The sequence below is a fragment of the Trachymyrmex cornetzi genome, unplaced genomic scaffold, assembly GCF_001594075.2.
Source record: "Trachymyrmex cornetzi isolate Tcor2-1 unplaced genomic scaffold, Tcor1.1 scaffold386, whole genome shotgun sequence".
Lineage (NCBI taxonomy): Eukaryota > Metazoa > Arthropoda > Insecta > Hymenoptera > Formicidae > Trachymyrmex > Trachymyrmex cornetzi.
The window spans coordinates 57,313-72,393 of NW_017298597.1; the positions used below are offsets into that span (position 1 = coordinate 57,313).

The 15,081-nt window shown below is 31.0% G+C and overlaps 1 protein-coding gene across 3 annotated transcripts in view; it reads right to left on the reverse strand.

The window, feature by feature from the left end:
- The window catches only part of cpx (synaptic transmission protein complexin), a 137,345-nt gene that overhangs the window by 19,808 nt on the left and 102,456 nt on the right, over nucleotides 1-15,081 (reverse strand). Inside the window, exon 1 of one of the 3 annotated variants that reach the window (XM_018511774.1) lies at nucleotides 8,769-8,863. The exons of 1 other annotated variant lie outside the window; for it this stretch is intronic. In XM_018511774.1, the coding sequence (XP_018367276.1) occupies nucleotides 8,769-8,781 (13 nt within the window). In that variant the 5' untranslated portion in view covers nucleotides 8,782-8,863. Of the gene's footprint in view, nucleotides 1-8,551; nucleotides 8,655-8,768; nucleotides 8,864-15,081 lie in introns of those variants that run through there. One more of the 3 variants, XM_018511775.1, reaches the window with a different exon arrangement.

Consider the following 15,081-nt stretch of genomic DNA (forward strand, 5'->3'; position numbering starts at 1 on the left):
CTTGTATCATTTTTTTGGAAAATAACTAATTTATTTAAAAAACGATTTTTTTTAATTTTGAAATTTCTTTCTTCCTTTTTTTCAAAATATCTTGATTTCGGAAGTTTTATTCTTATCTATATATTCTTTTTCCTTACTGTCTGTTGTATCGATTATAAAAAAAAGAAGTTAAAATTGATGCATTAGATCCTGAGATAAAAACAAAAGAAGACTCCAAGGTTACCGTAACCCATGTGTGGTGAAATCAGGTGGCGAAAATAGTGTGGTGTTCAAGGGTTAACAGTGAAAATATACTAATTCCGATAATAATTACGGATTTTTTAAGGAACTTTAAAATAAGTGAATATTTGATTTATATATTTATATGAATAATGCATTACACAGAAAATGCTGTTCATTCTTTAACACAATTTTTATGTTTATTTTCATTACTATTCAACAACGGATGTCATACTTACTCATACGAGTACAAAAATACCTTCCAATAATTTATTCTTGTTTCTAATGGATCATAACTTACAACATTTCAATGTTTTTTCTGATTCATTTATTTTTTGCCATCAAAACAGAGAGAGAGAGAGAGGGGCGGGGGGGGGGAGAAAAGGAACAAAGGAAGGAAGAGAGAGAGGAGAACAGAACAATATCAAGCCTGATGTATCGAAATAATTCGCGAAATCGACCTTTCAAAAAAACCAGTTCCAGATTTTCCTCTTACGAGATCCGATTTGCATGCAAATCTGCCTGAATTCGGATCTGTGCCCACTCGTACGATTATATTGGCGCACGTTCACAATTGTCCTCCTCGAGAAGGGTGAAAAGTTGCCGTTTTAGAGGGAAGGATTGGATTATATTACCAGAAAAACCTCAATACATTTTGATCGCAAAATATCCAAAGATAATACGACAAAATGATTCAAATGCTTTTAAACTCAGTGAGACCTTTTTATATAAAATGTTATAAAATTTTTGCTTTCTTTTATTACTTTTTTCAACACGCGTTGCATTTTTCTTTCTTCAAAATTATTTCATGAAATAAAAACGCTGTAAAAGTGATTGGTCCCTTCTAATTATTTTATTTTTAATCTCTAATATATATATAAATAATTTCTTTTATTCTTTACTTCTGTCTTGATTATATTATATTCTGTACTAATTTTCCGTAAAAATAAAGATAACATCTACGTTGTATGTTATCTTCACAGAAAAGTATGATTTGTAAAAAAGCAATAATAATGAAGTTATTACCAATCTTATGAAAAATAACATGCCAAATTATTTTTAATATCGATAGCATTACCTGCAGTTGAATTCAGAAAGAAACCGTTTCGAAAGAACATGTAGTTAATTTGATAAATTTATTAAAGAATACTATACACATGTTTTCGTTTATTGCTGATAACGTGATACAAATGTACTTATTTGGCATCGCGATTTACATAACATCGCATATTTATATGGTCTGTTAGTCATAACAACGGCAAGTAGAAATGCGATTATCTGTCTACAACCAATCACAATAGCATAATGTAATACATTCGCATTCATCGACACATTTGCTCGCGCTACCAAGCATAACTAGCATTTGGTTATCTTGAGTTTAGGTCAAGTAGTCTTGATTAAGGTACTTCGACGTAATTAACCGCATCTCCAGAATTTGCTCCTATTGATGCAGATTCAAGTTCAATCGTGAGCATCGTGAGCATTGATCGCTTAACACGGTTGATGCACTTTGATTTGATCATTGAATACGATAAGAGATATAACTGATTACGAGTTAAATTTAGGTCAAGTTAGATTAAATAGTGTTTACATCTCGATTTAAGAATTCACGTTTTTTAGCATGATAAGAAATTCAACTGTCATCCTAGAATTCTCAAAATAATAAAAACTTTTAATGTTCAAAGTTTGTGATTAATGTAGGCATTCTAAGACAAATTTATCAGTCATGATTCTCCTTCACGAAGAAATAACAAAAAAAAAGAAACTAAACTTTTTGTCTTGTCACATAACGAGCCATAAGTATGAGTTCTCAAAAATCGATTCTTAGATGCTAGTTGATTGTTCATACTGTACTTGGCTCAAATGTACTTGGTTGTTCATTTCCAATGCGGTCGTATCAACATTTCCTCCATGGTTAAAGTGTCATGAAGAAGAGTGAGGGTTCTCGTGTTAGAAGTTGATTGTTCCGGTCTCGTACGATATGTAAATCTTTCCAACATCAATCAGAGATAATTCCTCTCTTTCTTTTCCTCTTTCTCCTCCTTTCTCTCTCTCTCTCTCTCTCTCTCTCTCTCTCTCTCTCTCTCTTCATCCAAAATTCTTCGCTACTGATTTCAGTTTTTCCTTCGTCACAATTTTTTTCCCCGCAATTTATTGACGTAGAGAATTTTGCTATGATATTGACGTAGAATTTCTCCGCTTGGTGAGAGATTTATCGTGGATGTTAAGATTAATGATCGTAATCGTACACGCTTAAGTAAATGTTAAAGGGGAAGCGTTTAAACGATTATAAAAAGAGTGATTTAACCATTTTTTCCCTTAAATTTTTTTATTTCGTTAGAAAATGTTTGATAAGAGTTGATATAACATATAACTTTGAATTGTCAGCTTAATATTCATTATTCGCTTAATAACACAAACGTGAATTTTTTCTGGCAATTTTGTGTTTAACATAAATTTTAAGAAAATCTAACAGGCCAGATGCAAAATAAAATATCAATATGATCAATACGAACCAGATGCAAAATAAAAAATGATATAACTCTTTTATAATATTTTATATAATTGTTGTGATTATAAAAACACTTTACTTTCTTGAAGTGCTTTTTAAGTTTAATAGTTTAAAATAAACATCAAAACATTCCTAATTGATTTATTGACTTTATGTAAAATTTTTACTATTGCATTTCTGTCTTCAATTTTATATTGACTACTTATAATGACAACTTCGATTGTCAAGTATCAACTTTTGATCTTTGCTTTTTTCAGAAATGTTACAGTTAACGTTTTATGTTCGAAACACAGTCTTATTGATTATTACTTTGGCAGCTGCAATACACGTTGATTCAGTCCGTACGATACAGTCCTGCTTCAGATTATACAATAGTGAGGTAATTTCTCTCGTGGTTAAATCGCAGTAGGTTTATGCTGTATGCCGTATGTACTTCGTGAGATTGTCGAGTCGCACGACAGCCTGCTTCAACCTGCGATACGCTTCGTGAGCCGATTGCAATTGTCTCGAAAGGCGAAAGGAGAAGAGAATTTCAATGGTTACCAGTTTCCGTGCGGTTATCGTGTAGTACTTAACCTTTGTCGAGACGCATCATGAGAAAGTTATATCGAAGAAAAAGTTATATTAGAATAAGTTATATAATAGAAAATAATGTCCTTAATAATAAAGAAATTGATAATAACAAAAATTTTTGTGGCAAAAATTAAATAATTCGTAGAAAGTAAAACGGAAACAGGAAAAGTCTTAGATTATAAAAGAAAGACATTAATAAATATCTTTCCTCTTTATTCTAAAATAAATTCTAAAAGCACGATTTCCAGAATCAATAATTGCTTCTAATAGCGAAATATCATTAGAATAAGTGCATAATTGCATCATAAACGTAATAAATATAGACTGCGCATTCTCTGATCTTAGCATCTGGCTTCATTATAAAGAATTGAATCATATGAGCATCTCTGTTCAACTCTATCAGCATCTCTCTTCAACTTTTTAAAGAGAGAGAGAGAGAGAGAGAGAGAGAGAGAGAGAGAGAGATATGATTCAAGCACCTTCACTCTTTCTAAGTCAATAGTGACAATTTCATAGAAATGCACAATCTGTTTACGTCCATGAATTGCATAAGTTCTTCATTTATCCATTTATTCATTTATTTACACAATTATGTGTTTGTTTATAAAACATGTTTATTATATTTAAATTTAAATATGTTCTTTCTATACATGAACTTATTGTCAGGTCAAATATGATTGTATGCAAATATTTGCATATATGACCGTTTTCATTTTGCTTAAATTTTCATTATTTGTTGTAATAAATGGCCTCCATTGCGCGGCCTCCATTGTTGCTGATTATATGAGAATATCAAATAAGCAAAAAGGAAAAAACGAAGACAATTATTTAGGAATTTTATACGTCGCGTCGTGTAATTGCGCTGTTTAAAGTTGATATACATATATTACAATTATATGTTTCCGGGAAGAATTCTTCAAAACGTTATCTCGTTATTTTAATGCAAATTTCTTTCTGGTTATACATATATTTGAAGTTATCATGATTATATTATATAATAACATTATTTCAGAGCATTGTCCAACATATCTTAACAAATTTTATAAATAAACGGCTATATTTTGATCGAATATCGACGAAATTATTACTAAAAATTTTATTATATTTTTATTCATAGAAACTAAAGGATTTTGACGAAAATAATGTATAATAAACATATTTTTTCTTTAAATACAACGACGAAAAAGTATTTTCTATAAATTATTAAATTTGTGTTAAAATATTAATCTATGTCAATCATGATTATTAAAAAATATTTACGTGTATATTTATTTAAGTAAAAATAAGTTATTTTTAAATGAAAAATTAAAACGTAGACTCGTAACGAAAACTATGTTCAAAGAAAAATTTTTTTTTATTTGAACGTCATTTCTTTGATTTAAACATTATTTTTTAAAATCAAATAAAACAATTTATTTAATTTAAAGAAATTATGTTAAAATCAAAGAAATGACGTTCAAATCAAAGAAATTTTTTTTTTAACCGTACAGCAAAGAAACATTTCTTTGAATTGAAAAAACCTTTCTCTGGGTGCTGTACTAGTATCTGTCATCTTTCTTATTGACCATATTTGTTGAAGGAAAATAGATCAAAAAAGAATATAGCTTCTTCGATCTCAACTCCAGAAGCGCAATAATTCACGCAGGCGTTGCCAATGTACACGCATGTGACTCTCGTCGATGGAAAAGGGGGAAGAACATCAGGGTGTTTTGTCAATGTTATTGACGGTTCGTAGTAGTATATTGATTCGCTCATACGGTCGAATGTCCCTCTCGCGGAGAATTCACGTGCACGCATGCATGCGCAAACATATATACTTTAGTCTTGAAAAGGTAGAGGCGAATTTTGTATTGGATGGTTTGTTATATAATGATACAACATTGATCAAACAATTCGAAATTTTTAATGAATTATTTAGAAAAATATTGTTTTAAAAAATATATTGTTTGCATATTTTGCCGATAAATATACAAACTATATAATAGTTTGCTTTTTCTTTATATACTTGCTCTCTTCTCTCTTTTCTTTCTTTCTACTTCTTAAATTTAATAATGTAAAATAATTAAGAAAATTTCTTATTATGTTAAATGTGGATTTGGTGAAGACGTGGTCACTAACTCATATATAATAATAGATCTGCGCCATCTTTAAACGACTCCTTCGAGAGTTCCGAAATATAAATTCACAGCGGACTTTTTACTTTTCCTGGCAAGACTTTATCGCTTGGATGAGACAAACCGAGGAACACGAAAGTAGCATCGAAAAGTTTCTGCTTGAGAGAGAAAAATGGCAGTACCATCGTTCAATGTTACATAATCTTTGCGGAAAAAGTTGAAACATAAAAATGTTTGATATGCGTTATTTTTTTTCTAATTTATGAACACGAAAATTCTGGTATTAATAAAACGATAAAAAAATTAAATAGATATTTTTCAGGCACTTATGTTCATTAAAGAATATGGACATATAAATATTGAAATGTTGATATTTTACATTTCTGAATCTTTTATTAGAATCATATAAGTCTGTACATATGTCAAACTCAAGTCTGAATTTATAGCAACTTTAATTTTTAGCATAATATACGAATAAGTATCATTTTTTATATGAACAATGTTTTGTCAGGTAGAAATTTTGTTTATTAAACGCGATAAATTTTCTTCTCTCTTGCAAAATTTGATTGCTCGGTTAAACAACGAGATCATTCATAAAATATCAGGTTATACAACGAATAGAACAATCAATTACCCTTTACTTCGACAATTGCGGCCTCAATATTTTGTTTATCTTGAAATAATGCAGATGTGTCCGCTCTGTTGCATTTTTGAAGCATCGAGGAAATACAGAAAGTCTCAAAAGCATGCTTAAAACACACTAATCTTAAAAGTAGCCAGAATAAAATTTTTAAGGAAACAAAATCTTATTAGGCTATTTTATTTCCTATTACTTCTTAATATTCAATTTTATTATTAATGGATCATCGGTTTATTTATAGATAATCTAAAGATGTTAGTAGTTCAAAATTTCTTTGCATCTCTTTTTAAAATTTAGAGATATGTAAATAATTATAATTATTTAAATTTTAATTATTTACATTTTAACTTAGTATTTGAATTAAAATGTAAACAATTCTATAAAATATTAATATTTTATAAAATACTTCATAGATTATCTAGAGAGAAATTCTGTACATCATTTGTCATATTTAAGGCCATCTATAGACACGTTTTTTTTTTAATTTAAAAGTTGTATAAAATAAAAGTAGGTTGAGTATGTAACAACAGTGCGAACCTTACAAAGAAGAAATGTAAGGACAGATGGTACTCATTAGAAGATGAGCTCAAGAGGACAAGCTTATTTGGAAGCGGACGCGCTTCTAAGTCGATGACGTGAAATTCAATTATGCTTCCGGTGTCTGGAAGAGAATTATCTTCAGAACGATCTCGACACCCATCGGCTAAGTTACTCGAAGATTTTCATTATAAATTGAGTTACAGCAGAATTTCAATCTCCACCATCGATAATCGAATCGTAATCGTAATGGAGATGATGCAAAAGCCTGTTTTACTAATGAAAATATTTCTCGCAGGTAATGAATACATAAAAATACGAAATAAAAAATTTTACCAGATAACAGTTTACTAATCGATCAGTCAATATGAATAAATATCGTTTGTTAAATTTAAATTTCTTCAGAAATTCTTTATTTTTAAAGAGAAATTTATTTTATCATAAAAACGAATAAAAATGTATGATTAATAAAAAAATATTTGTCACTGCCACTTGAATCAGAAACAAGTTGTAGCTTTTAAGAATGAAAATTTTCTAAATTGTAGAAATATTTTAAACTTTATTGTTACTTTTTTTATACAAGACAATAGTTATTTTAATATTAAAATAGAAATGAACCAATTATATGTATATGTAAGGAAATTTCATTTTTTTTACCTAATAAAATAATTTCTTTACATATTAAATTAGATAAGAAAAGTTACTATAAACCAGAAAATAAACTTAATGATTTAAATCTAAATAAGAATTTCAAAATTAAATGTCACTGCCACTTGAATCGGATTTTTTCCACAAAAACTGATCACCCACTTTTATTGAAAACTGTCAAAGCTAAACGTTGTGATTTCTTTTTTACAAAAAAGCCAAGACCAGGATGGTATGGAGTAATATATCAATTTTTTTTATAAAAAAAAACAAGAATATTCAACTGACACGAGTGAATAAACGATATTGCGCAAGACATTTTTTTTATTTTCCACGCAAACACATATGTATTTTGTTTAAACTGATATTCCAGTATTTTAAATACAAACACATATATAAAATATAACCAACACATATAACAATACGTTCGACAGAGATGTTAGCATTGTGAACACGTGCTTATTTACTTGTCGATGGACTAAAATATATCTTTTTTATTTAAATTGTTTAACTAGTTGTCTGTACTGTATTAAAAACGATTTTATTAAAAAATTTGTTTTATTATATATTACGTTTTAGTGAACAAAAATATATAGTTTTAGAAATTAAAACTTTATAGGTAATTTGATTGTATTTTAAACAAAATTAGTTTCACACGCACACACGCGCGCGCAAGCGCGAGCGCATACAATTGTATACATATATTACAAAAAATCTTATTTATAAAAAATGTTATACTACATTATTGTTATAAATACATCCGAGAATCTGACAAACTGTGAGAAAATAACAGGTTTGATGAATACTTTTTTCTCCAATTTCTAATCATATGCGGAAAAAAAACCGCTTTTGCTAAAGTATCTAAAAATTTAGCTAGACGTAGATCTGAAAATCATTTTGTTAGATTGTCAAAGTAATTATGTATAACGCTCAAAGTGGTTAGTAGAATGTCAGAACTTTTCGCAACATTGCACATCATGCTTGAATTTTCTACATAATTATTTTGATGGTTTAACAAAATTATGTTCAGAACTGTATATTCATTTAAATTTTTAGATATTTTAGCAAAATTGTTTTTCTCATGTAATTACTTAAATCTTTGATGTAAAGCAAAGTCTCAAGCATCACACGATACTTTTTTTTTTTATTAATTGTATGTTTTTGAGAGAAAAAGGAAGGAGAGAGAGAGAGAGAGAGAGAGAGAGAGAGAGAGAGAGAGAGAAAGAGAAGCAAAAGATTTACATAAAGAAAAGTTGTAGAGAGAACCACCAATCCAATAATTTTTAAATTTTTTTCCTTCAGCCACAATACCTTAATCCTTTGATGCAGATGAAGTCTCACGATTAAGAAAGAGTCGAAGCCAGTCTCACCAACACTCGCGATTAAAGCATGCGACCGCGATGAAACATGATTCGTAAAATTTCCTTTTTCCCGAGGGAGCAGATCGATTTCAACAATCGAAGCATAGTAAACGAACGAGATCAATAAGCAGTTAAGTAGTGCATGCTTGGTTTTGAATAGGACATACCCAGTATGTCCATGATTGAGTCCCGTGATGGCCTGCACTCGTGATAGTGGCGACAGTAGTACTGGTGCCGTAACGGTCAGACTTCGCCACGGAGACTACCACCACCTCCGCAACTTCTGTCTGCCCCCACCAATCTCTACGGGGGTGCGCACCCCCACTACAGGGATGGGCGTGCTTGCTGGCGTAGAGGGGCTGGAGGGGAGCTAGAAAAATGTTCAGTTCCTCCTCAGAGGTACCGTTGGTTCCCTTCTACCCCTATCTACCGCGCAATATTTTTGCCGTTCCTATAACCGACATGATCGGCCTTCCTATAGAATAGGATGGAACGGAATGCGACACCGACACCTCTCGATACGGAGAACGAAGAATGGAATGTCGGTGGTGAGCGACATCGAGCTTGTACAGCCGGTTAAGCGGCTCGACTGGGTCACGGGGAATGAAGTGATGGAATAACGCGTGCAGTGTGCCGAACAAAGCTATAGAATAAAACGCAGATTTATTTTGTGTAACAAATCTTTTATCCTTTGGCTATGACAGCACAGTGGTAAAAAAATAAAATCCCGTAAAAATGGCGAAGTACAATTACAAAGATATCGAATGATCCTTACAGAGAAAGAAGCGATATCGCGTATTCTACTGTTTTTATGACAGTGTGATGTAAATGTGACATATGTAAGTGCTTGTTGAACTAAATAAAAATTTTAAATTGACACTCATATTTAAATTGAAGAATTTCAAGTGCGTTTCTAACAGTGAAAAGAAATTTTCGAAATTAAAATAAGAGTATAGCAGTACACTAGTAATTTTCTCACAATTTTGAACAGATTATGATAGATCAATTACGTCCGCATTAAAGCTCGTGTTCTGCCGGCAGCCTGTCGACATAATCTGACAATAGATTGCCAGCAGAAACCCAGCAGAATCTACTATCTCATAACTATTTAAATAATATGCATATTCCACTTAACAAGTAGATTCCACTCGGTTTCTACGGACAATCTATTATCACATTTTATTAATAAATTCTGTTATATTTTTAATGACATCAACAAAATTTGTAGCAAATACTTTGCAAAATTTTTTTTAAATACGTCTGAAATATGTAAATAAATTGTGTTTACAGAAGAATAGAGAAAAGATTTTTATGTTAGTATACATACATGTACATTTCAAAATAATGAACAAACGAATATATATATATACAAAATACTTAATAAAAAGTCTCTAAAGTTTCTAAGTTAAAGAATATAACATTTGTGAATACCACCATTATATAAGTAGGTTAGCGCGCGCGCGCGCAGAGAAATGGCTGATAACTTAGTGTTGTGAAGGATTATTTTGTCGCGTTATACTATTCAGCATTATTGTATTCTCTGTTTGTAGTCGAGAAGAAGCGAGTGAATTGTTTGCTACTTTATATAAATATTTGCAAACGAAACTTCTAAGAACTACAGTAATAAATATTACAGTAGTAGGTACTTAAGCTGATTCGGAATTATAAAACAACATAGAATAGAAGAAATAGCAAAAATATCAAAAAAATAAATAGAGAAGAGAAGTTCTTTTTGTAATTTTAAATATTTAAATAATCAGATTAATGACTACAGTAAAAATCTATTTTAAATTTTCCAGTTATTAGAAAATTTAAAACAGAATGTGAAAATTCAAATATATTTCTTGCTTTTGCATTCTATTTACAAGTATAAAACGGCAATAGAAGCATCAATTTCATTTTCTTATAAGTTTCTTCATCGAAACTTTATCTCTCTAAATAATTAATAAATTTTTAAAATTTCTCTCCTAAATATAGTAATGTCAAAGCTTTCTTTATCTATATCCAGTTATAATTTGGAGATTGGACAGAACAATTTTGGAATTCTCATCCAAAATTTTAAACTCTTTTGGGTAATTTAGGATTTGGTTCCACTCAGACCTATCGTGCACAAGATATGACAGATGTTCGCCAACGATATCTCGCAATCGACCTCCGGTTAATGGGTCGTAGGTCGCAGACCCTATTAACTACTACCCGCGAGTAGACCCAATAAATTATATCGCTCATTAAGTGCGCTCTACACGTGGGAATATTCCTTAATGGCTTTCCGCCTTCACTCGGAATACTTGCGTGCAAATGATCCACGCTTTGCTAATTGCAATTTCTCCCTTCTACAAAAATTACTTATTTTTGCGTTTAGCCTTGTGAAAACAATATATATTTATACATTTAATGTTAAAATTTAAGAAATTATTTTTAAAAAAGTAAGCCTTCTCTTCTAAAAAAAAATATCAAGCTGTTCTTCAAATTAAAAAAAAGGATTGAAATATACTTAGAGAGAATTTATTTAAGAATATTCGATAACTGGTAATATATAAGCAAGAAAAATAATGATTTTACATTTTACATATAAAAAATTAATCAAATGTTATCAATAGAAGTTTTTTGTACGAAGCTATACTTTTGAGAAAATTAATTTAACAAATTGAAAAAAAGTCTTTTCTTACTATTTCCAATATCAATTACAGGACGCCCTGTACATAGCTCAAAAAGACTTGGAAAAGCCATCTTTTATCTTGTTTCTCTTGTACAATGTAATATCTATGCTTTTAGCCAATTGCAACCGGGAGAAAGGAAAAGTCATCCATAGGAAACGATTCTTAACAAAGGTCCCACTATCGTTTATTTCCTTTTACGCGTTTATGTATCGTTCGTACCTGCTGCCACCCTGCTTGACTATCGGCTTGATAAATATGGGCGGCTGTTGAATAATGCAACGGGTGCTCCGGCAGTAAACAAGTAACGCAACACCGCGGGTTACTGATTCGCCTAAATCACTCTGACCGACCTCCTCGCTCGCTTATGCGACTCGCCGCCACATTTTCCGCAAGCTATCTGGCTTGATACATGTGTTTTGTAAATAATGTGAGTATGTTTTGCAAGACATAGATAATTCGCAAAATATCAGAAATTTGGATTTTACGAAAAGACAGAAAATTATTATTCTAATCGCTCAAATAAAAACAAAAACATTTGAAGAACATAATTTAATATAACTTTTTATTAAGGAACTAATTTCTTTCTTTTTAATTACTAAAAATCTACAATTAAATTTATCTATATTAACCCGTAATGCGCGCGCGTGCGGTTTGTTAAAACGTTATACAATTTTGAAAATTGACGAATAAGATTTTTATAAGAATGGATACGATAGAAAAGAATAAAATAATATAATGAATAAATCACGGTACTTCAGCTAATAATGGTGAAAACTATGGACACGCGATCTGTGTGTTTGGTGCAAGTTATTCCGTTAGTAGCGTTCAAGCACGCCTTGATGGCTTCAATCACGTCAAAATGCGTTGCGTTTGATTGCGTTCGAGAATTCCGACATGTGCACGTGGCTTTATATACACACGTGTGTTAGTATTATAACAATGGAACATGCCGAGATTTGGTCAGACGCGCGTGAACGTTTTACTAATTTCAACAAAATATTTAGTAATTTCTTTAAAGAAAGAAGAAAATATAAAAATTGATTATTTATGCAGGAGAGATATATTTCTTTACTTATTTTCTAAAGAAAATTTAATTTCTGTATATGTGTGAATTTCGATAGCAGGCTAGAGATATTATAAAATTATCTCGATTAATAAGAAAAATTATTAATAATATAATATGAAGTATCACGCGAAATAACAACATTAATAAAACTCCGTCAAGATGCCGTGCATAAATTTCTGCAGCTCAAGCACGCGCGATTTACGCAATAAAGCGCAATATTTCAGCGCTTTTTTATTCTGTGCATTCTTAATTTTTAAAATTCGTTAATTCTTAATATTTAAAATGTACGAGTTTTTCAGAGCATTATATAAAAATGCATTAAATTATATTAAAAATCTGTTTTTTGTTTTAACATCAATATCTCATAATTAGAAACTCTATTTTGTAGTTTACAAAACAATTATAGCATAAGCCGTTAAAATGATAATTTATTGCATTTTTTAAATGAGATAGTTAATTCTAATTTAACAACATATATATATATATATATATATATATATGTATGTACCTACAGACGCAATTACGTAAATTTCGTCGAAATTGATTTAAAAAATACATTTTGCATAATTAACAAGATTAAGAATCAATTCCTGATTATAAAGTTTCCTGATTAGGAAGTTGCATTATAAACCGTCTTAAATTTTCTACCTTTTTTATTAACGTTACTCCAGCGTATGCTTGTTCCATATTAATACTCAGGGATGAGTTCGCTAGCTTAGCTCATGGCTTGTATTCATCTTTGCGCACCAGTGAAGGAAGGAAGGAAGGTAGGCAATCTCCGAGGGAGGAATCTCGAGTCGGCAGGCTTTCGCGCTATAAAGTTGTTCTTGAAGTATTCCTATATCGCCCACACCGTTGGTATGCCAATATAGTGCTCGCCCTTTGTCACCCCCCTCATTCCCGAGAGCGTGCTCTCGTCGACCACTCTCGTCACATCCCTTGCCGCTGCCATATTCCCTCATCGACCAGCGAACGTCCCCTGACCCTCTCGCATACCCCGTTTCGCACACAGTGGTATGTTCGCATGCCAGAGATATAATGATTGGCAGCGGACTGTCTGCAGTCTGACCACGACGATGCCGTCGTGTGGACTATGTTCTCCTCTCACCCATCATACAACATTTGTATGAGCAATTAAGTTCATTAAATTAAGAATACGATATAATTTAATTAATACAATATCTAATATGTTTACATTTAAATATCTCTATAGGACTCTTCCATTTCTACACATAATTAATGTACAATTACTTCCCTCTTTCCCAAATCTCTATTTTCGTAAAGAAAAAAACTCGATTAAAATATTAATCAAGTATATTAAATATATTATAATGATATGTAAAGTAGTACAATAGTACAAATTTTCTGAATGGTATAACATTCCCGATTATACAATAAAAATTTATATTTAATAAATATAAAGACAAACGAAGTTTGTTGTGCGTAAAGCACTCTTTACTACTCGATCCTCGTAAAATGTCATCATATATATATGTATAATGTCTGATTCTTTCTTTTAAATTTTAACAAAAAAATTTTTTTATTGTATCTTGATAGGGAATATAACAATTTTTTTTAATTTTATGATTTTTGTCTCGTTTTATTAAATTTACGTTGTTATCGATATTAATAATAGCAAATTAGTGGACAACAACAATCTATGTGACATGGCAACGAGCTTAAGTTAAACGCATGGTTGCTGATAAGACTCGTAAAGGGTATTGGATGCCAACAGCGTCGCCTGTGCTATGAGAATGTATTCTCGGCAATTCACGCCTCGAGACATACGTTTCTTCGTTTGATTGTAAAATAATGACATTACTATGGCTTTCGATTGTAAAGGAAATATTAAATCGTTGATTTTACTCTGTCTGTATTTTTATTTTAAACAGCTGTTGTTCACGTTGAGATTATTGTTAATATTCTATAAATTATATAAATTATACATTATTAATAACTTAACCTTTACACATATTTCTTCTCTCTCTTTTTCTTCTAATTTTGTCGAAAAAATTATAAATCATATAAATATTTAAATTATAAATCATATAAATATTTAAATTATGTTATTACTTATAATATAAAATTAAAAAATATTACCTGAATATTAACTGTGTGTTAATGTCATGTAAATTAATTTATATGCTAGCACGTAGCACTATTCGCTTGTGGTTTTCGCAGGGATGCAGAGAGGCGACAGGTTTTGACGTTAATATGATGCGGCCGCCCACATGCGAGATTGACACATTCTGTAGGCTTAATCGGCTCCTCTATGCCACTAATAGCGCATGATCTAATCGTTAATCCGCATCGTACACTTTTTTGCGCGGCTACTAATTCCCTCGAAGCTATTTGTTCTATCGACGTTTAAATAAAAGCGTCCATGTAATTTCATGTTTAGGATTGAACGTCGAACTATTCACCTCTTACCACGCCTGCAAGTCTCTCCAACTACTTCTAGTAAAGATCATCTCTTAGGGAGGGCTCAATCATCCGTCTAATTATCGTTGCTTCTCTTTTTCTCATTTTCAACTCATTCACTTTTCTCTGCCGCATCCTCCTTCGTCATTTACTCTGAACTTTTGCCTCTTCAGTTCCTTCCTTTTGTACTTCGAAGGAGGTTTCCTCTTTTGAACTTCGATACTTTCTTACTAACGTAACCCGGTCAAACACGTCTTGTTCAAATAAATTGCCAGTTTTAATTTTACTTCGTTTATTATTTCGTAAATGAAAAAAGAATTAAGTGTGTGTGTG